This window comes from Pelodiscus sinensis, chromosome 6, assembly GCF_049634645.1.
Source record: "Pelodiscus sinensis isolate JC-2024 chromosome 6, ASM4963464v1, whole genome shotgun sequence".
NCBI classification, from domain to species: domain Eukaryota; kingdom Metazoa; phylum Chordata; order Testudines; family Trionychidae; genus Pelodiscus; species Pelodiscus sinensis.
The window spans coordinates 82189604-82210857 of record NC_134716.1 but is presented as its reverse complement, the minus strand read 5'-3'; the positions used below and the strand labels follow the sequence as shown (position 1 = coordinate 82210857).

Here is a 21254-nt window from a genome sequence, read left to right as displayed (position 1 = left end):
CAATGCACATTTTCCAATTCTTTAATCACTCAGGACTCTTCTCTAAACTCTTTCCCCAATTTTTCAGCGTCCTTCTTGAAGTAGGGACACCAGAACTGGATACAATATTCCAGTAGCTGTTGCATATCTTATGTCATAAAAAATAATAGTTTCTGTTCTAGTACCACAAAATACATTGTACATTTTTTTTGTTCTCAGAAGTACATTTTTTAGTTGACACCAGGAAGACTTTTAGGTGGAAATGAAATTTACTATGGACTTCATCTGACTGCAGCTCCAAAAATGATATACCAACTATACCTCTGCAATTATATAGTGTAGTAGCACTGGCAGAGGGAGGCTACCGATATTGGAGCGATGGCTTGCTAGGAACATATCATAACCATACAGCTTCTACACAGGTGAAGCAGTGAAAGAGAAGGTTCTCTGTATTCTCCTCTCTCTACCTCTGATTTAGCACAAAAGGGTAAAAGGGGTGGGGTAAAATAGTCTAGAAGAAATCAGAGGAAAAAGTACTTAACCCATACAACAATGTAAAATCCTACATACAACTTAAAAATTCAGATATTGACCAATTTGTTGTACGTATATCTATAGAGATATTTCTGTTTTAACTATATTTTTTGTACAGACAACTGAAAACCAGAGTATTTTATACCAGGTTCTGTAGGTTCCTAGCTGCAAGATAGAGGGCATTGTATTGCAGATTATATTTGAGTTCAATAAGCCCTCAGTATAAGACATGCAGAAGAATTGTGCTTTCTCAATGATTTACTCTGTAAATGTGATTTACAGCTCCTTTGAATTCACAGGAACATCAGGAGGAAAATGGTCTAAGTTTAGTAAACCACCATCATAAGATTGTAGCCAGACATTATGGAGGTGCATTCTTAGATAACTTCCAGTGTTCTGAATTCTTAATAAGGAATAATGCACTGGAACAGTAAAACTCATCTAATTTCTTATTACACTCACACAACTCAAACTAATTAATGGGCTTGTTCACTTTACTATTTTGTGTCTAAATTACGTGTATATCGAAGAAAATAGTTGCTTACTAGTAATTTAACTTTTCATATAGCAATCTTCAGCTTAGCCAGCTGCCTAACAAATTGGACAAATAATAATTACTATATTTCATGCACTTCCTCTCTGTCGGATATCTGAGCAAATTTCTGAATTGTTAGCTTTTTCTGGACTGAAGAGTTGATTCAGTGAATTTAATTTAAATGTGAAACCTTATACCATAGATTTTCCACAAACATCCATTTTCTTCAGACGTACCTCACAGACCAGATTCTCAGATTAACAACATAGTTCAACTATCATGGCTGAGAATCTGATCCATCTTTTCCTGATACACACAGGTTCTGATCTTTCCTTACCTGAAGTTGCAGTCTTTGCAGACTTTGATGTTGTGGAATTTGTTGCATTCTTGGCTTCCTTATCTTTTTCCTCAACACGGGAAGATTTTACTTCTGGAATAGACATATTTTTTGCTGCTTTCTCCACAGATTCTTTCTTCTTTGGAGAAGCTGTTCTGGAAACTTTGTCTAAAGATTCCTTTAAGCCACCTGGCTTTGGTGAAGCCACCTGCTTTGATTTACCATCACTTTTTTTGGCAGGTGAGGAAGATTTGGTCTTTGTACCCTGCTTTTTAGTTTTTGTCTTTTCTTTCAAATCCTTCTTCAAAGGTTTGCCTAAGTTCTGATCAACAGGCAAAGCTTCTGGGTCTACCATGGAGACATCTGGGTGCCGGGGTGAAGGACTGCGGTCTTGCATTGGGACTGGAGGAGGGTCCATATGTTTGTATGTAATTGTTTTATCAGTTGGAATGGTTTCAGATTCATCTTCTGAGTCAATGTTAGCATCTGCAGTAATTGAGGGGCATTCTTCAGTCTCGGGAGGAACATCTGAATCGGTCTGAGATGGAGCAGACTCGCTTACAGAAGTGGGAGGAGTTTCATCACACTGACGTGCTTGCTGTTTTCCTCCTGAAGGTGGCTGGGCTCCTCCAGACTGGGTTAATGGCTTTTCTTGTTCTTGAGACTGCTCTTCACTTGCAAACCACTCCAAGGGATTTGGGTTGATAAATGAGGGTGAAAGTTCAGTTTTGGGATGCTTGTATTCACAGGAAGACACAAGGCATAAATCAACATCTTGACGAGTTTCTGCTAGAGATGATTTTTCTGCGGAAAAATGTCTATCTGTCTTATAGGAGTAACTAACAGCCTCAGGTGACCTTGTTTTCCCAGGTGTCTCATAGGCATAACCAACAGCAGCCTCAGGTGAACTTGTTGATTTCTCAGATGTCTCAAAGGAGTAATCCAAGGCTTCAAATGGCCTGGTGGTTTTCCCAGGTGTTTCATAGGCATAAGCAACAGCCTCAGGTGACCTCAGTGATTTTCCAGTTGTCTCGAAGGAGTAATCCATGGTTTCAAGTGATCCTGTGGTTTTCCCATAAGTGTATCCCACAGGAGTACTCTCACAGGAATATTCCACAGTTTCAGGTGATATAGTGGTGGTCTTCTCTGTTCTCTCATAGGAGTAACTTACAGCCTCAGGTGACCTGATGGTTCTCTCAGTTCTCTCATATGCGTGTTCTACAGCTTCAGATGACATGGTGGTCTTCTCTGTTGGCTCATAGGCATAACTGACAGTCTCAGGTGACCTAGTGGTTTTCCCAGTTTTTTCATACGCGTATTCTACAGCTTCAGATGACATGGTGGTCTTCTCTGTTGGCTCATAGGCATAACTGACAGTTTCAGGTGACCTGGTGGTTTTCCCAGTTCTCTCACAGGAATAATCCATGGCTTCAAGTGACTTGGTGGTTTTCTCTGTTGTCTCATAGGAGTAACTAATGACCTCTGGTGATCTAGTGGTTTTCTCTGCTGCCTCATAGGAATAACTAAGAGCTTCAGGTGACTTGGTGGTTTTTCCAGTTGTCTCATAAGAGTAACTAATGGCCTCAGGTGATCTAGTGATTTTTTCAGTTTCATCTTTTTCTGTGAAGGCTGAAGTCTCTGGACTATGTTTTCTTACAGATTCTTGCATTGTGTCATTTGTTACTGAGGCATGGTAACCAAATATTTTATCTGAGGACACATGAAGTGAGAGTGATGGTGAGTGGCAAGCAGGAGCTGTTTCTTTGATTGCAGGAGGTGAATCTGAAAAACTAGGTGAGAATAAAGGAGAAGATTCTCTTGTAGTTAATGGAGATAAGTCAGACTTTGGTGAAAGCTTTTCTCCAAGGCTCTGCATCTTTTCTGAGGTAAATGAAGAATGAAGTGGCATATCTCTGGGTGGCATGACACCTGAAAGAGTTTCCTCTTGCAGAGGAGAAGCTACCTGTGATGGTGTATGCTCTGATGAAGTTGAGGGTGAAGCTTCTATCTGAGATACTGAAATAATCTCTGAAAGATCCTTTTCTTGAGAATAACAAGTCTGTTCCACAGGTGAGATCTTATGTGAAAAAATAGGTTCCTGTGTATCTGAAGGGCTAAAATCTACTTCAGTTGGTCCATTTTCAGATATATGATGTACACTAGTGTCTACTGTGGGATGTTCTGGAGATTGTCTGCTAAAGTCCATTGCCAAAGACTGCTCAGGGGACTCCTGACTGAATTCCACTGACATAGTTGACTGCTCAGGAGATCTATGCTCTTGCACTGGTGTTCTTGATTTTGCTGTTTTAGGTGAAAAATCTGGTGGAGAAATTGACATGGGTCTTGGACATTCTTCTTTCGATGGAGACATTTCTGTTTCCTGAAAAATTGTAGGTGTTTGTACAACAGATACAGAAAGAGAATCATCAACTTCTGTAGAATGTGGTGATCCAACCTCGGCATGTAAAGAAGGAGATACATCATCCGTAGTTGGCTCTGGAAATGAACTAGTAGCAACAGAGGCTGTAGAGACTGAAGCAACTCCTTCTATATGTGAATATGTGTCTTCTGCTACAACATCATCAACAGGAGTTGCAGATTTGTCAGAGACAGTACCTTCAGAAATTGACATTTTAGTGTCTTCTTTAAATGATCCAAACTGGCTAACATCTATTTGGGTAGGAGACACATCTCCTGCTAACTTCCTTTCATCCAAAACCAGTGCACACTGTGTACTAGCAGCTTCAATATCCTCCATATTCTTTTCTAGACCAAAACCTGTAGCAGTCGTAAATGCCATACTTTTTTCATCTTGCTGTCCTTGGAAAAGTTTCACAGAGGTGATTTCAGAAACTGGGCTTATCTGAACGGGAGACTCTTCTTTTTCACTTTTCCTCTCAAAATGACTCTCAGATTGTCTGTCAGCTGACTTTACATCAGCAGTCAAAAAAGTATCATAGGAAGACTCTGAACCTATCAAAGGTGGGCTTCGTAAAGGAGAGAGAACTTTTTCAATGGGTGATTCCGAGTCTGGCACAGGCTCATCCATAGGGCTTATTGTGGGTTTTGCAGTCTCATCTTTGGCATCACTAAACTCAAAACTAACTGGAGCCTCTGCTGCCTTTTCAATGAGTTCAGAAGGAAGACGGCTGGATTTTTCATCAGTGGGAGACTGATAATAAGGCGTATGACCTGCACTACCAGCAGCAGATTGTGAAGGAGACACCACTTCTAATGTTTTATCATCTGGACTGACACAATGCTCTTCAATGACTTCTGGATGTTTATCAGGTAATGCAGTGAGCACTACAGGTTCAACTGATGCCTTAATCTCATTGGGAGTCAGGGAGAAGTTCACACTACGTTCACTTAGCGGTGTTTTAGCAACTGGTGATGGAAGTGATGGACTCTGAACTGGACTCTTAGCTGGGCTATGCTTTTCATCAAATGCCTCCGAAAAGGTATCTTTGATTTCTAATTTACTAGTACTTTTCATTTCATTTCCTCTTTGTTCGTAAATTTCTTGAAAGGAAGATTTGCAGAATCTGTCTTCCTCTAATGAAGAAGGGGGTGAGAGAGTAGAAGCTGAAGCATTATAATCTTTACCTTCTGTGGCATCTGTTTTTGATCCTTCAGATAAACCATTGAAAGTATCATGAAGTGGAGATAGTTTAGGTTTGGTATATTCTTGAGAATACAGTGATGTCTCATACTTAGTAATGTTTACAAATTCTTGAGAAGGCGATTCACTTTCTTCGTTGTTTGTTTCATCACTCATAATGTCCCGAGGAGTTGACATTTCATCCATTGGTGTTGGCTCACTGGATATTTCAATGGTAGACTGAGTATAACCTGAAGTAGCAGTGAATTCCTCATGTTGGTCTTCTCTATTTTCTTCATCAGAAACAGTTGCTTCACTTTCAGAACCTCCAGGTAAAGTCTCATCATGGATAGAAGATGCTGGTTCAACAGCTGGGGACTGAGGTTCAGAGTGTTTCGTTGGTGTGACTATGGGTAAGCCATATTTATCTTCAACTCCACCAGCCTCTGCAGCTTTGTCTACTACAGCCATAACATAATCTTCTTCAGCTTCTACTCTTTCAGTTTCCTCTTCCTCATCTCTGACATCCTCTGTTTTATCTTCCTCCTCAGCTTCTTCTTCAGTCTCTTCAGTTTCTGCCTTTTCAACTGTCTCTTCCATATCTTCTTCAGCTCGCTCATCTCCTGCCTCAGATTCTGCCTTTTCAACATATTTATCTTCAGTTCTAGCACGTCCATCAGCATCAGTCTCTCCCATTACTATTGTCACATCTATATCCTGTTTTGTGATGCCCAGTGTTGCTTTCTCTTCCCCACCTTCATCTTGTTCCTCAGCCTCCTCAGTCTCTGCCTTTTCTTCATAATCACCAGCTTCTGAGGATTCTTCAAAACCAGTTCCTTCATCTTCAAATCTTTCATTATCATCAACCCTGTGCTTTTCAACAGGCTCTAGTTCTTCAGGTGTCTGTTCACATTCACCCTCTGCTTCAGTGGTCGTTATGCCTTCATCAGGAGAATCTGCAGGTCCTTCAGTATCTATGGTTTCTTTCTGGATTTCATATGCTTCCTTTTGTTCTGTGTCAGCTAGTTTCCCTTCACCTTCTATTAATTCTACTTGAGGCTTTGTTTCCTTTACTATTTCTACTTCTTCGGCCTTTAATTCTTCAAAGTCTTTTGTTAAATCCTCTGGTGAAGACATAAGAGATCTCTCAGCTTCAAGTTCTTTTCCGTTAGCTACTACCCCAGCAGCTGCTACTGCGGCTGCTGCTGCAGCAACCGCTCCCACTGCAGCCACAGCAGCTTGCGTCTCACTGACCTTACTCTCTTTCTTTACTGTCTTAATTTTGCCTTTTTCCTTTGGTTTTCCAGCAGGCCCAGCTTCCTTTTTAACAGATTCTTCTTTCTTTTGTGCTTTAGGCTTTGTTACCAGCTTTCGGGCTTCAGTTGAAGGAGCAAGTATTTTCTTTGTTTCTTTAGGAAGTTTTTTGGCATCTTTTTTGGCATCTTTTTCTTCCTTTTTAATTTCCTTTTTCTCCTCTTTTTTAGCTTCTTTTTTAGCTTCCTTTTGGGGAGCTTCTTTCTTTACTTCTTTTTTAGACTCTTTTCTCTCTTCCTTTTTCACTTCCTTTTTCACTTCTTTCTTAATTTCTTCCTTTTTAGGTTTTTCTTCTTTCTTGGTAGGTGTTTTCTCCTCTTTTTTAGAAACCTCTTTCTTTGGTTTTTCTTTTTCCTCCTTCTTTTCTTCAGGTTTTACTTTCACTTCCTTTTTCACATGCTTTTCCTTTGTAACTTTTGGTTTGACATCTGCTGCTTGTTTTTCAGCAATTTCAGATTTCACTAGCTGTTCCTCCTTAGCTGTCATATCTTTTTCTGTTATTGAAGGTTTTGTCTCTGCTTTTGCTAGTTTCTCCTTTTTTACTGTTGTCTTTTCCTTATTTTCCACTTTCTGGGGCTTTTCTGGAGGACTAGTCTTTGCTGGTTCAGATGCTTCCTCTTTAGATTCTTTTCTGACTGTCTTGGTTGCTACTGTCTTTGTGGCAGGTTTGAGACTTTCCTTGCTGTCTGTTCGCTGTTTCGGCTTTGCTTGTTTCACTGCTGGGCTAGGTATGTTATCAGTTAGGTCTTTTTGTGTAACCACTGGTTGTTTAAGGAAGTCTAAATGTTTGAGTTTTTCCAGTCCTTCAAGTATGTTATATTGGGTACTGTTTCCTGGAAACAAAACTCTGATTATTTTTTCTGCAGGATTTGCTGGATGCCATACGATCAGTGAAGAGACTGAGGTCAAATAGGATACTGGAATATCTACTTCCTGACCATTTGGCAGCAGTAATTCAGATTTATCTTTACCTGTACTAGTCCACTGCTGCATAAAATACTGCATTTCTTTGCTGTTTTTGACTGGATTGAGTACATACATCTCAAGTTTGCCGACTCCCATTTTTTGAAATAGAATGATAGGGTCAATGGTATTTCCTATGCTTCTAAAGAGTGGTTCTGGTTTCATAGACAACTTATTTAAATACTGGAGAGTGAAACAAGCTTCTTCTATGCTTCTTTTTATTCTAAAATTAGGATCGGGGTTTTTCAGATTTTCAGGAACATTAAGGAATACAACTCCTAAATCAGGTGAGATCAGATTTTTCATCCAGTCACTATTGGTAGTAGAACCTTGTGATTGTTCCTCTTCCAACTCAGCTATCTTTCGCTGAAGCATGCTATTAATTCCCGGCAGATTATCATCCCCAATATGGGTGAGCAGAATGGAATCCACTCTGTCTAAATGTCTGATAAGTTTCCAGAAGCAAGATTTTCTTTCGGATCCCCCATTAATAAGCATATTGAATCCATTCACTGCAAACAATGCAGAGTCCCCTCTTCCACCTGGGAAAATATAACAGCAGGGTTTTGACAGCTTCAAGAAACCTCCAGATGTTGGTGGTTCCAAAATGTCAAAGGGTGATGGCACTTCTACTGACTCTGACAGATACTCTGTGAATTCAGAAAGTCCTTCCATTTCAGGCAATATAGATGCTGAGTTGAGTTTAATGTTGATGAAGTCTTGAAGATTATGCCTGTCAAGGTTTGAATTTTTCCAATCCCCTTCTTCGGGGCAAAACAGAGTTAAACTGGCTTTGTTGGCAGGGTGTGTGGTGCTCAATAATTCACCAATCTAGCATTGTAAAACAAAAAGAAAAAAGGTAGATGTAAATGTACATTTTATCATAGAAGTGTCTCATAAATAGTAACATAGCAGTGCTGGCCTTGAGTTAGTACAAACTAGAGTATGAGCTTCACACTATTGATACAACATTCCTTTGTATTCTTTTTTCACATGATAGCAGCCAATTCTAGGTGCCAAAGGAATCTGTTACTATTAGCTTATTGCTGTACAGTTTTTTAAATTCAAAGGACCAGACAGTGCCTGGCCTCTTCTTAGATGCTCAAGGCACCTCTTGTATCCTTCAGAGAGGCTGGGTACAATGAGCAGAGCTTGACAAATAATGTAATCTACTCACTTGTGGCGAGTAGATTACAACCCGGAAGTGTTGGCGCAGAGCGATCTGCGCAAAACCGCGCGGCTGGCGAGTGGGGCTTGCCGCCACTTGGGGAGCCCTGACAATGAGAGTCCTTATGTTCAGAGACTAATGTGAGAATTCCATGGTGCTGGTGCTGCTAGTAGTGCTACTCTCGGGAAATGAACTGCAAGCCTCTCCCACTTCTCCTAACCAACCAGGGGAGCACACATTATACCAGTGAACGTAACGCCTGGGGGCCGGATGCAGCCACTGACTTGACTGGATTTGGCCCCCTTGGCTAAGGGCTCCTCCAAGCATTGAGGGGCCTACGCTGGCACTCCAGCCTCCCCGCTGTTCCACTGTGGGGCTAGAGCACACAATCTACTAGAATGTGCCATCCTAGGCTCTGGTATATGTGGGGAATGTCTGTCTCCTTCTCAGTTGGAGGCCACATCAGTAAGGGGTTGATTTTTGGGTTTTTTACTTCTCGCTTGTTTGCGGCCCCTGACTGATTTTTCTGTGGGTCCATGGCCCTTGACCCTAAAAGGTTCCCCACCTCTGCATTATACCCTCTTTACAGGGTATGATATATTGGTACGCTATAGGAGCTCCATAAGGAATCTGAACCACAATACCTCCTGGAGTTCTTGTTGGAGTAGGATGCTTCCTCATTCTCAATATGGGGCTATATTCCAAAATTCTGTCATTATTTTAATGCCTTTTGAATGGTCTGGCTCCAAAAAAGCAGGCATTATGCCAGAAGTTGTTTAACTGCTGGCCAGTTTTTGACAAAAAGGGGAGCTGACACGGGTGCTGGAAAAGTTGCATAGTAGGGGTACAGAGAATCACTAAACCAAACTGTAAAACCTTGTATATGATGGAAATCATTTCAAGCCAGGAAGTGAGGAAGCCCTAGCAGTTCCAGGACCTATTGGAGCAGATTTACTGTTTCACAGGTACAAACAGAAGTTTTGTTCTCAGCTCTTCAAGATCATTAGGTTTCTGAAATATGGGAATTAAAGAGGCAGAGCTGCATATTCTTAGTAACCGCAATTTTGAAAATATATACATTTTGACGAACTGTGGACTGCATAGTATATTGTATATTAGATAATACAAGTGCCATTTATAGCCTTTTAAGAACACAGCATGTGTAGTAATTAATCTCTGAATAACAGAGTACACATCATATATCAATGTAAACTCAGAGTAAAAGAGAAACACATCTGAGTGTGATGGCTAAAAATCCTTTGGGCTATTTTGATTTAATAAATCATGGACCAGATTCTAAATTATTTTACCAGTTTAAACCTGGAATAACTCCCCTCATTTCTCCAGTGTTGAATAACATTCTGAGACCCAAAACAGATACTGAACTGAAGGGTTCTATGAACAGAAGGTTCTGTGTTCTAGTACAAAAAGCTATTGTGCTGTTCCAGTCTGAATTAAAGATATGTGTGTGGTGGTCTCAGATTAGAAAACTGAAAATAAAAGCACATAATAGTTCAACACTTCATTGACAAATTTCTTCTTTTCAGTTAGCTCTCGAAGTTCAGAAATCAACACAGCTAGGAAATGGCTGTAAACAGAAAGAGTCCTGGAGATTGGCATGCAAAAAAGCACACCAGCCAAATTCCAGCATTGGATACACATGAAAATGCCCACTGAAGTCAACAGTTGTTGCATATGTGCATTCAAGGACAGAATCTGACATTAAATGTTTCTCTTGGCTTTCCAAATTTTCATATCTAGCACAGACAGTAAAGTATATATGTCTTGAAAGTAGATAATGGTCTTCCCAGACTAGGATCTAATCGTGACTAATAATTGATTGAGAGACATTACAGGATATTTGGTTTCCAAACAAAAGCATATTGCAACTAAAAAGGGCAGCTAAACAGTGACATGGTAATAGAGAATCTCTCCTTAGCCACCACTGGGAGCCTACTGGAAGAACAGCAATAAAATGGTACTGCACTCACTCACTACTGTCTCTGTCACCAGAAGAGAAGGATTAAGAACTCCTGAATAACTTAGTACTTAGTATTTTGAATTGGCAATTTACAAAATTGCACTTACTAGGATCAATGAGCTACATGAGTCTGACTGAATTTCAGTTGCCCCCTATCAGCAAGAAGGATTTTTACACACCTGGTGTGGCCTCAAGATTTAAATCCCAATCATAGGATAATATACGCACTCTACAGAGTTTCCATTTGTTTTATTGTAAATAAAATATATGAAGGAGACTTCAACTCACTCATGACAAATATATTACACATTGTTCAAGCATCTTTTAAAAAAAAATGAATTACAGTAAACTTCTGATAATCCGGCACCTTTAGGACCCAGGGGATGCCAGATTATCAGATACACCAGACTATCGGAAGGGGGGCTATGAGGGGTATAGGGTGGTGTGGGGGGATGCCACCCCAGGCCCCTCATAGCCCCCCCCTTCCGATAGTACGGCTCTGCCCCAGGCGTCCCCGATTCAGCTGCTGCTGGTCAGTTTCAGCAGCAGCTGAATCGGGACGCCTGCGGCAGAGCAGCTCCAATGGTCCAGCTGCCTGGAGCACTTCCGGGTTCCTGATGGTGCCAGACCATCAGGAGTGCCGGACCATCTGATGCCGGACCAATGGAGTTTTACTGTAAGTAAAATAACTGAATATGAGACCAAATGTCAATGCAATTTGTGAGACAGTCACAGCAGCTGAGATGTCTTTCATTGGACCAGTTTCTGTTGACAAAAGAGACAAGCTCTCAAGTTTCAGAGAGCTCTTATTCTCTGTTGAGTCTGAGTCTCTTTCATATCCTGGGACCAACATAGCTTCAATAACACTGCAAATGTAATCAAAACATATGACCATCTTGCAAAATATTACGAAGTACCTTTCAGGGACAGTCAATTATAATATACATCTAAAGAAAGACTTCAAAATAGATTATTTAGAATAGACCTGAATAAGCTGAAAATGTTAGACTATAAACTAGATTACCAAGAGGAATGTGGAGTACTACAAATAATTAATGTTATATCCAGGAGATGTTTCATTTCAGTGGAGCTCTGAAGATCTGTGTGTGTTGCTCTCTTATTTTTGTTATGTTATGGAATATATTTTCAGAATTTAATTAAAGTAAAATTTAACAAGCACAGAATGAGGTGATGGAGGTTATCCAGACAAAAATACTCTACTCAAATGTATATGGGTAAGTAAAAAAAAGCAGAAAAGGAATAAAATTCAAAAACATCTATTTTATGTCCAACATTATCCTTAAGTATATAAGCCAATTTATAGGAGTATAAACACATCTTATTCAAATGTCAGACATAACTTTAATTGGAAGAGAGTAAAGACAGGACAAAAAAGGAGGGGGAAAAAGGAAGAAAGAGTAAGGAAAATGGGGGAGCCATATTAAGGGCAATCACAGAGAAAAAAAGAAAAGGAAGGGTGGAGACAGAGGAGGCAAGGACAGGCAAACCACAAAAGTAAAATTCAAATTCATGCATAGCTCTGAGCAGGATAAAGATAGCCACTAACTCCTTGTGCTGGGCCTCTGCTCAGGGGTAAGTTTCAGTCTATAAAAATATAGTATTATGGAAAGATAAAGTGGCATGAAGTTTGCTTCATTCAGATCAATAAGACAAAGTTTGATAGAAGGATAATGAAATCATTCAGTGCTTCTCTGATTTGGGTGCAGATTGTTTCCCACATAGGGACAATTTTCTGACAAGAACAAGGTTATATGGGAAAAAGGTGGGTACGAGTGGTCACTAAATCAGTGATGTTGATGGTCTGCAGTCTGGAAGGAAACAGTCATTCAAGATTTGTTTTATGTTAATGAGAGGGATAAGTATGTGATCACATTAAACCACTTGTAGCACTGACCAGTGAAAAAGTGAGTAAGCAGCAGTTTTAGACACAAATCCCTTCGGTGTGGAGCAGCAAGTTCAGGAATACACTCCATAGCCCCACTTCAACCCCTGTTCCCTTTCTACCACCAGGCCAGCTTCACTTCAAGTCCCAGCCTTTCCCCCATTCCCAGTTCTGTTGGATCTAACTTCAGCCCAAGCTCATCAGCTGAGCCAACTATGCAGTTATGGGAGGTGGAGGGACAGTTTCCATTACTGGTAAGGGAGGAGTGCAACAGGAAAAGTTTGTGCAACATTGGTATAATGGTATGACATCCTCAGAAAGATCCAATAATATTTTAATATTCTATTGCTCCCAAAGGTTGCTTCTGAAGTTTTTTTTCCTATTCATCAGGATAAATTGTGTCAAAGAAACTTCAGGGGGTAGCTGAGTTAATCTATGAAGTGCTACCAGACCATTTGTTGTTTTTTAAATTTATCCTGTACAGACTAACAAAACATGTAGATGGTATCAACAGCCCACTTCTTCTCAAAAGCTCATGATACCATCTACATGTTTTGTTAGTCTATAAAATGTTACCAGACCATTTGTTATGTTGGCAGATACTAGCTTTTTGAGAAGGCAATTACGTATTTAAGAACAGCCCATGTAGAGTCAACAACAGGTTCCTTTTGAGAGGGACAAGTGAGCTTGAAAAGAAAGTAGTCTGGGTATAAACTAACCCGCTAGGGCTCTTGTACATTTCAAAAGCAAAATCACAGCAGAAGCAGCACAAGCGGAGACTGCTTTAGTCCCTGCTCACACCATTTCCACTGTGCCTCTACCTCCCCTGGCCCCCACAGAGACAATGCTGGGGGGAATCTGGCTTTTAGGTATCTCTCATAGTATAGGTCTAATCTTACCCAATGCTGTGTTAAGGGAGCAACAAGGCATAGTATCCCCCCTAACCCTCTAAAGTAACTTTGCCAACTGGTATATCACAACCCATAAGGAGCTACTGCCCATTTAAGGAGCATGGCTAGGCTCCTACCAGCTAGTATGTATATTGCCATTAGCAAATACTAGCCAGGAGTACACGCTACTGCTATTTAAAGGGCAGCAGAAAGTGCCCAACCATTCAGAGTAACTGTCACCCTGAACCATCCCCACAACACCTGTAACTAACAGCCAAGCCGATGACTCCTTTTGATTTTCAGCAGTTTGGTTTTTTACAAATAAGGATAAGATTTGGCCTTAATTTTTTATGCATTGTTAAAATCTCATTTACTAGTCAGTGAGAAATGTAATATATTGTGGTTTATACCTTGTCACACAGGCTAATTCTTAACCTGATGGCAATTTTCAGATGTCACACTGGTTTCAGATATCAGGAATCCAGTTCTTCCCTTGATAGTACCGCATGGCTCCCACCTTCTTCAATGGGAACTGCATCCCTAAAATTGAGAGCTAAACTAGACTAGCTCTTACTGAGACCAGGTCTATCTTAGACCCAGCAGCTTGGCTTAAGTCTGTGTGTGTGTTCCTCCTCTCAAGACGTTTTTAGCAGATTTTGTGTCCCTCTGGGGTCTCATACTTTAATTTTTTATATATATTTGTATTGTGTTTTAAAAAATGTGGTAAGCGGCCTTAAATATTTTAAATAGAGAGGCGGGGTAAAAATACCCCATAATTTTTAAAAGATTATGTTGTAGCCATGCTGGCTCTAGAATATTAGAGAAACAAGGTGGGTAATTATTATTTATTATTTTAAATAAATAATAAATAAATGCTGAAAAATAAAGTTTGGGTTTACCATGGGTCTTTGTGACCTATGGGAGAGCTTGCAGATAGTGTATTAAAAAAGAAAACAGAGTAATGCGTATAGAAACAAACTGAATTAAATACCGGAGTACTTACTGGTGATAATGTTTGTTACATAACAAACACTTTACACATTTCATATACAGAATTTTAAATACTATGCAGCAAAAACAAACAGATACGTGGTAAACATACCTATCTTAAGCCTATAGATTACGGTCTGTCTTTTTTAATGTGATCTACCACATAGCTGCTATCAGAAAAGAATTGATATAAACTTAATTGGGTTGCATTGTAAAAGTATATTGAATAAATAAGCTGTACATTTTAGTCATGAGAATTTTTATCTTCTATTTGTTAAAAGACTCTCTGCTTTTTTATTTTTAAAAGTTATTATTGCAATTTGCCAAATTAAAATTTAATTTTGTTGTTACATCAAACTATAGTTAGTTAATTTGACATTTTGAAGAAAATTGTGTAAAGATGACTAAAGGAAACCTTCACTGAGATGTCAATACTAGTTTCAAGTACAACAAGGCTAAAATGCAATGAAAGATTTTTTTTTCTTTTGTTAAAGACAAACCTCTTGATCAGTGAAGATCTCAATGAAGTTCTGGAATGAGAAAGATCCTGATTGGAGGATGAGCTCTCCTGTGTTTTCAAAGCACTGACCAGTTAGTACAAGAAGCTTGTGTCTTGCAGCATCTGTGATCATTAAGCGCACCTAAGATGAGAAACAAAAGCACAAAAATAAATGTAGCTACCACATTTCCAATCTTCCTCTCTCTGTCCAAATCAAGCATTGCCTAATTTCTAACTCCTGCCCCAACATCAAAGTTTCAAATAAAACATTAGTTGGTGTCTACTCTATGGATAAATGATATTTTTAAAAGATTATGTTGTAGCCATGCTGGCTCTAGAATATTAGAGAAACAAGGTGGGTAAAGTAACATTTTATTGGAACAACTTCTTCTGGTGAGAGACACAAGCTTTCACATTTACACAGAGCTCTTCTTCAGATTTGGGAAGGCTTGAATCCTTTACCAACACCAGTTGGTGGTCCAGTAAAAGATTCTTCCCCTCAAAAAAGGGAGGCAGCACAAATAGGTGAACCTCCGGCCCAAGGGACACATATAGTTTGTCATAGAGTTAGCTGTTGGTAGGCCACAAGATGCTTTGTTTACCTGAATGTCCACAGGCACAGCTGCTCGCAGCTCCCAGGGGCTGAGATTTTCCATTCCCACCTAATGGGAGTTGTGGGAAGCCGGGGCCTGGACTGTGCAATCAGGATGGATGTGGCCTATTCCCAATAGTTAATGAGAAGATGTGAATACCAGAATTTTGTCGGGCCAAAATTAGCCCTTGCAATTCCACTGGCATTCAGGAAGAGTTACACCAGAATACCTCGCTTGTCTCACTTAAAAAAGAAACCAAAAGAAAACAAAGGAAAAATTAAAGGGAAGAGGATAAAAAAAATCAGTGGAGTGCAGAAATAATTGTAAGCAGGGTCTGAATTACTACTTCCAATGCAGCCAGCTGGAAGGGGACAGAAATCCTAGGTGTGTTTATGCTCATTCAATTGTTTAGCCCTGAAAGGTATTCAACTGTTATGTAAATACAGTTCATGCTGGGATGGGAAATAAATCCTGGGTGTGCTGATAAAAATCCAGTTCAGCCAGAGCTATAGACCTGATGAATGCTCAATTGTTAGAATGATATTTTGCCTGTTTTAACTAATTTGTCTGTTGTGGGGTCACAAACCACGTTAACTCTAAACCTAAAAATTGTAAAATATGATACCAGTGCTTGTGGGCGAGACACTGTAATTGTAAAGAGACACCATAAAGGGTCTCTTTATTTTATGCAGCAGCGAGTGGCCAATGGGGTGGGTGAGATGCCTCCTATCTCTTTCCCCTCCCCCTCCAAAGGTAGGAGGTGAGCTCTGAAAATCACCCTGAGCTCTGGTCTGCCCTGACCAAGGGCAGCAACTGTGAGTGGGGTACGGAGAAAGGTTGGACATGTGAATGGGACACTTACATTGCTGGACTTCGGAGCCTGAGGGGCAAAGGACATCGCTAAATCCACTTCATTTTGTTATGAACTCTGTTTGTGGTGTTTTCCCAAGTTAATGCCATGCTGTTTCTCTTCCTCTTTCATTAAAGGTTTCTTTTCTACGTTCAGACTCTGTGTTTGCGAGTGGGGAAGCATTGCCTCTCAGAGGCGTCCAGGGGTGTGTGTGAATTTCTCAGGCTACTGGGTGGAGTCTAGAGCTAGTTCTGTGGGGGATGGATGAAAAGGAACCCCTGGATACTGAACCCGGCCTACTATCTGGCAGAAGGATTACATAATGAAAAAAATAAAACTGAAGAGACTGTGAAAAGTGTGCAAAAGAGTGAAAAGTTAAAATAAAAAAAATGCAATGGGCTGAATGAATGAATACCAAATTTGGACTAGTTTTGTGAACTTAAAATAATTTGCCAAGTTAATGAACCCTCATATGCCTTAATATTCACCCATTTCTAACTTTAACCAATAGGAAATAGAGTCAGGGACACAATCTGTGTGATGCCTTCAGTCAAATAAAAGTGGATACAGGCAGTCCCCAGGTTACATGGATCCGACTTACATCGGATCCCTACTTACAAACGGGGTGAGGCAACCCCCTACTAGCTGCTTCCCCCCAGCAGACCAGGGAGACGCGAAGCTAGCGCCCCCCCCAGCAGACCAGGGAGACGCGGAGCGGCTTTTCTCAGCAGACACCTCAGCTTGAGAATAAAGGACTGAGGGAAGTGAGGTGTGGGAGAATAAAACTGAGCTCTGGAGAAATGTTTGGCTAGAGTTTCCCCTACAATATGTACCAGTTCCGACTTGCATACAAATTCAACTTAAGAACAAACCTATAGTCCCTATCTTGTACGTAACCCGGGGACTGCCTGTACTGCAATTTGCACTATGTTGGCACAGTACATTTTTCTGAATATACATCAGCAAATTATATGGATGCCTGCTGGATCAAAGAGATTACCACTGATAGAACAACTTTTTGGAGTTTTAAAGTAGATATTGACTACTATTCTCTCTCTCCTTCCATATACTCTTTACCATTACAGACCATTTTCAGTTTCAAAACAGTATTCACTGTCGCTGGATAATTCCCAAGTTTTACCACTGCTCTGCAAAACTTGACAGCCTTTTGTCAAAGTGAAGCTTGTAGATCTAGAGAATGTCTGCTGGCTAAATGACTTAAATCCAACTGAGTTCTGTGTAAAGAACTTTTTTCCTGAATATGTTTTTTTTTTTGCAAAATGTTTCTAAGCCAGAAAACAGCATATTTATGGAGGCAATGCAATTACTTCACCACTCCCAGCAGCCAGTTTTATAACTTCATATATTGATTGCTACCTAATCAATTGCCCTAAATTATTCCATCTTGCACCAGGAAGGATACAGTATTGACCTAAATCTCTGTTCAACACCTCTGTTTTGAGTTGAAAGGGGCCACCAAAATGTATAGATTGTGTGCATGACTATTTCCTATTGGTTAAAGTTAGAAACAGATGAATTTTAAGGCACATGGGAATTCATGAACTCGGCAAATTATTTTAAGTTCATAAAACTTGTCCAAGGTTGGTCCGTTGTAAATTTTTTATTTTAACTTTTCACTCTTCTTTGGAAAAGTATGGATCAGGATATTTTTGATCTTACTAAACAATGGCCGTCAACTTTGAACAGCAGAAGGTAATTAAAAGCAGGCCTAATCCTTGCTTGTCACTAATTGTGCGTAATGGTAAAATCCCAAAATATACTTGGTTGGTCAAGGATTTCTGTTTCAGAAGAGAACACTGATAGGTGCACCCAGCTGTCCCATATATGTCACTCAAATTTCATCTGTTTTAGCTGCATTAAAACTCCATTAAAGAACTGGCTTTCTTTCTATTTTTTCCCTCTCTCTTTGCAGGAGCAGTTCTGGGCAGTCAGACAGTTTATGTATACAGCCACCAGCTTTTCCAGCCACAAAATTACTTCCTGTCTTACAAACCAATGATACACAATTATATGAACCAATGATAATTCCCCTTCATTTTGTTTAACCAATGATTGAAGAGTTTATACAAAGATAAAGAACTATGGAAGAAACAAAAAAAATACTTGCAATTTTGAGACCATAATATATAACATGCATAAAAAAAATTAGAAAAGAAGATACATGAGCATACTGATGGCCTAGTAGAGGACTTCCAGAATTCTGAATGTTGATACTAAATCATTACTTTAAAATACTTTAAGATAGTATAAAATTTTAAAGATCTATTGTGTTCAACCCTATCCTTGTTGAAGTCCTATATTGTTCAAAGTAAGTGAAAATATCAGGATGTCAATTAAGTTTATATACATGCTGCTGAAAGAAAACCCAGAATTAAGTCAAATATATGGTGTTTTATGTGTCTGGCCCAAATGAATAACCAGTCAGAGGTTTTTCAGATGTAGTAAAATTATAAAATTGTTACAGCAATAGAGCAGAATCTTTTTAAGGTAAGATAAACTGTCCATATACTGATACACGGGAAATTTATTTTGTTTTGGCAGTTCAATGGCACAATACTAATCACCTGTTCTTTTCTAGGAAGTAGCTGCAGCTTACTGAACCAGGTCACATCATACTCAGTACATTAACCTGTACACTAATACCAAGAGTGGGGAACTTTTTTTGGGTCAGAGGCTGCTGACCCACAGAAACATCAGTCAGGGGCACACAAGTGAGAAGCAGCAAACAAACAAACAAAGATCCTCACTGAGTCCTCACTGACTCCCGAGAAGCAGAAAGATACTCTCCACTTCCACTCATACACCAGAGCCAATGGAGGGGGCGGGGGGAGTGGAGCGCCAGCCTAGTCGATTATGTGTACATCCAGTCCTATGGTGGGGCAGAAAGGGGGCTGCAGTGCCAGCACATATTCTCCAATACTAGGGGAGCCCTGAGCCTTAGAGGGCTGGATCCAGGCAAGCTGGGGACCACATCTGGCCCCTGAGCCTGAGGTTCCCCACTCTCAACTAACACAGTCATTACTACTACAGGTCAAGTCCTAAGGATTTACAATTATATCAGGAGCATTCTTCTTTCCCATTCTGACAGATATTCTGTCCTGCCTGATAAGTAGATGGAACCAGATGAGATTATCTCTTCCCTAGCTGTGTCCTGAGCTACTTCTGAGACAAACCTAATGTTTCTGCCTGACATATAGTGGAGCGACATGGCTATTTCTACTCCCATGTTTTTCCTTCTACCTTTCTTACTTCTAATTTTGATTTTTGGCCTAACGAGAGCCTGTCTTAGCTAGCCAAGATAAATCTAATCCTGTAACATTGGCAGTGACCAGTTTGGCAGGATGAAAGCAGTGATGATCAACTCAATCTTGGGGAGGGAGTCTTTACCTTCTACATACTGCTCAGAGGGAGTTAAGAGTAACCTACCAAAAGATTTTCCAGAGCCAAGGGAGTAAAGCCAGGGTGCAGGAGTCACTAACTGGCTTGCATGGCAACTGCTTTTCCTATGGTCTTTCATTAATTGAATTGCAAGCCTCAGACAGAAGCTACATTTTCTGAACTTTTACCTTTCTCTCCCCTCTCCCTCTTTGTTATGTTTCTCTTCCTTTATTATAGAGGTGGGGAACCGTTTTTGGGTTTTTTTGGAGGGGGGGACCACTGACCTACAGAAAAATCCGTTGGGGGCCCACATGCCCCTCACACATTAGAGTCCCTCCTAGTAGATTTTGTGTGCTCCAGACCCACAGCGAGACAGCAAGGGACTGGTATGTGGGCTCTTCAAAGCTGGGAAGGGCCCTGAGCCTCGAGGGTCAGATCCAGTTCCCCTCCCCTGATTTGTAAGAAGAAACGGGATCAGACTTTCACAGCAGAACCTAAGAGTTGCCACCTGAACTGACTCTTTTCTCATTAAATTAATTTGATGCAATTTTAGTGATTCTATTACAGGAAAAAAAGAGGAAATAACAGAGATTGTAACAAAGACGACTCACTTGATTTTTAAAGGTTTAAACATGTTGATTGTTCCTTCTAATTATGTATATTTAATGTTACACAATGTTAGTAAGAATCCCTTCTTTGGTGTACAGCAATTAAAATCACCCCTCTGGCCAAAAAAAATACCCATTTGTGGGTTTTATATTTCCAATATGTTCAAAGCGGATCATCTATACACACACTGAAAATTATTTGTTAAGAGTAAAAATTGCTATTTTTATCTGACATACCTTCCTGGATCTTTCTTCCCTGATGGAATGTTACTTTCTCTCTAAGGGTATGTCTACATAGCAGTGTTATTTTGGAATAACTGACGTTTATTTTGAAATAATGTTGAGCTGGAGGACTTCTTACCTCGACTCCTGTAACCCTCATTTTATGAGGAGTATGGGAAGTCAAAGGAAGAGAGTTCTTTCTTCGACTTCCTTCTGTGTAGACAGCACCAAAAGCCGAATTAAGTTATGACATAGCTCAAATTGCGTAACTTAATTCAATTTTAGTCCTGCTGTGTAGACGTACCCTAAGAAGTGTCCCTAAAATACATAGCTGTTTCCTTGACCCTCTTTTAAAGAGTATGCAGGGCTTAGAGATCTCTTGTTCTGTGATCAAACTCTGTTGATCACGGCATGCAATTTCTTGTAGGAAAGATGGTATATACACGATAATCCTTCTCAAAGAGTTAAAACTATCTCAGATGACCTGGTTTATACCAAGATTAAAAAAGACATACGGAACCAAGCAGGGTAGAGGTGCAGGAGCAGCAGCACAAGAGCTCTCATTGCAGCTGCTTTCACTTTCTCAAAAAGATTTTAGTGGGTTACTGGAAATGTAATGCTGAGAATGGAGATACAAATATTTTTAGTTTATGCCCTTTAAGCTCCTATTATAAGAAAGGGAAGCAAGAACAAGAGATAAGAGAAGACTGACATTTTTAATGACATTCACTCCCACATATTAATTTATCCAGTCAGAATACCCTCTCATCTTATTCACTGGGGTTTGTGTCTACACAGCAGGGCTTGGCCCAAAATAAGTTATGCAAATTGAGGCACGTCAAGTGCATAGCTTGTTTCAGAATAGCTTATTTTGAAATTAGGAGCATA

At 40.0% G+C, this 21254-nt stretch overlaps 1 protein-coding gene across 1 annotated transcript in view; it reads right to left on the bottom strand.

Moving 5' to 3' along the window:
* Positions 1–21254, bottom strand: part of MAP1B (microtubule associated protein 1B) — a 105628-nt gene that overhangs the window by 7873 nt on the left and 76501 nt on the right. The window contains exons 4-5 of the mRNA XM_006124301.2: positions 14696–14836; positions 1386–8094 (exon numbers count right to left, since the gene is read on the bottom strand). Of these exons, the coding sequence (XP_006124363.2) occupies positions 1386–8094; positions 14696–14836 (6850 nt within the window). The remainder of the gene's footprint in view (positions 1–1385; positions 8095–14695; positions 14837–21254) is intronic.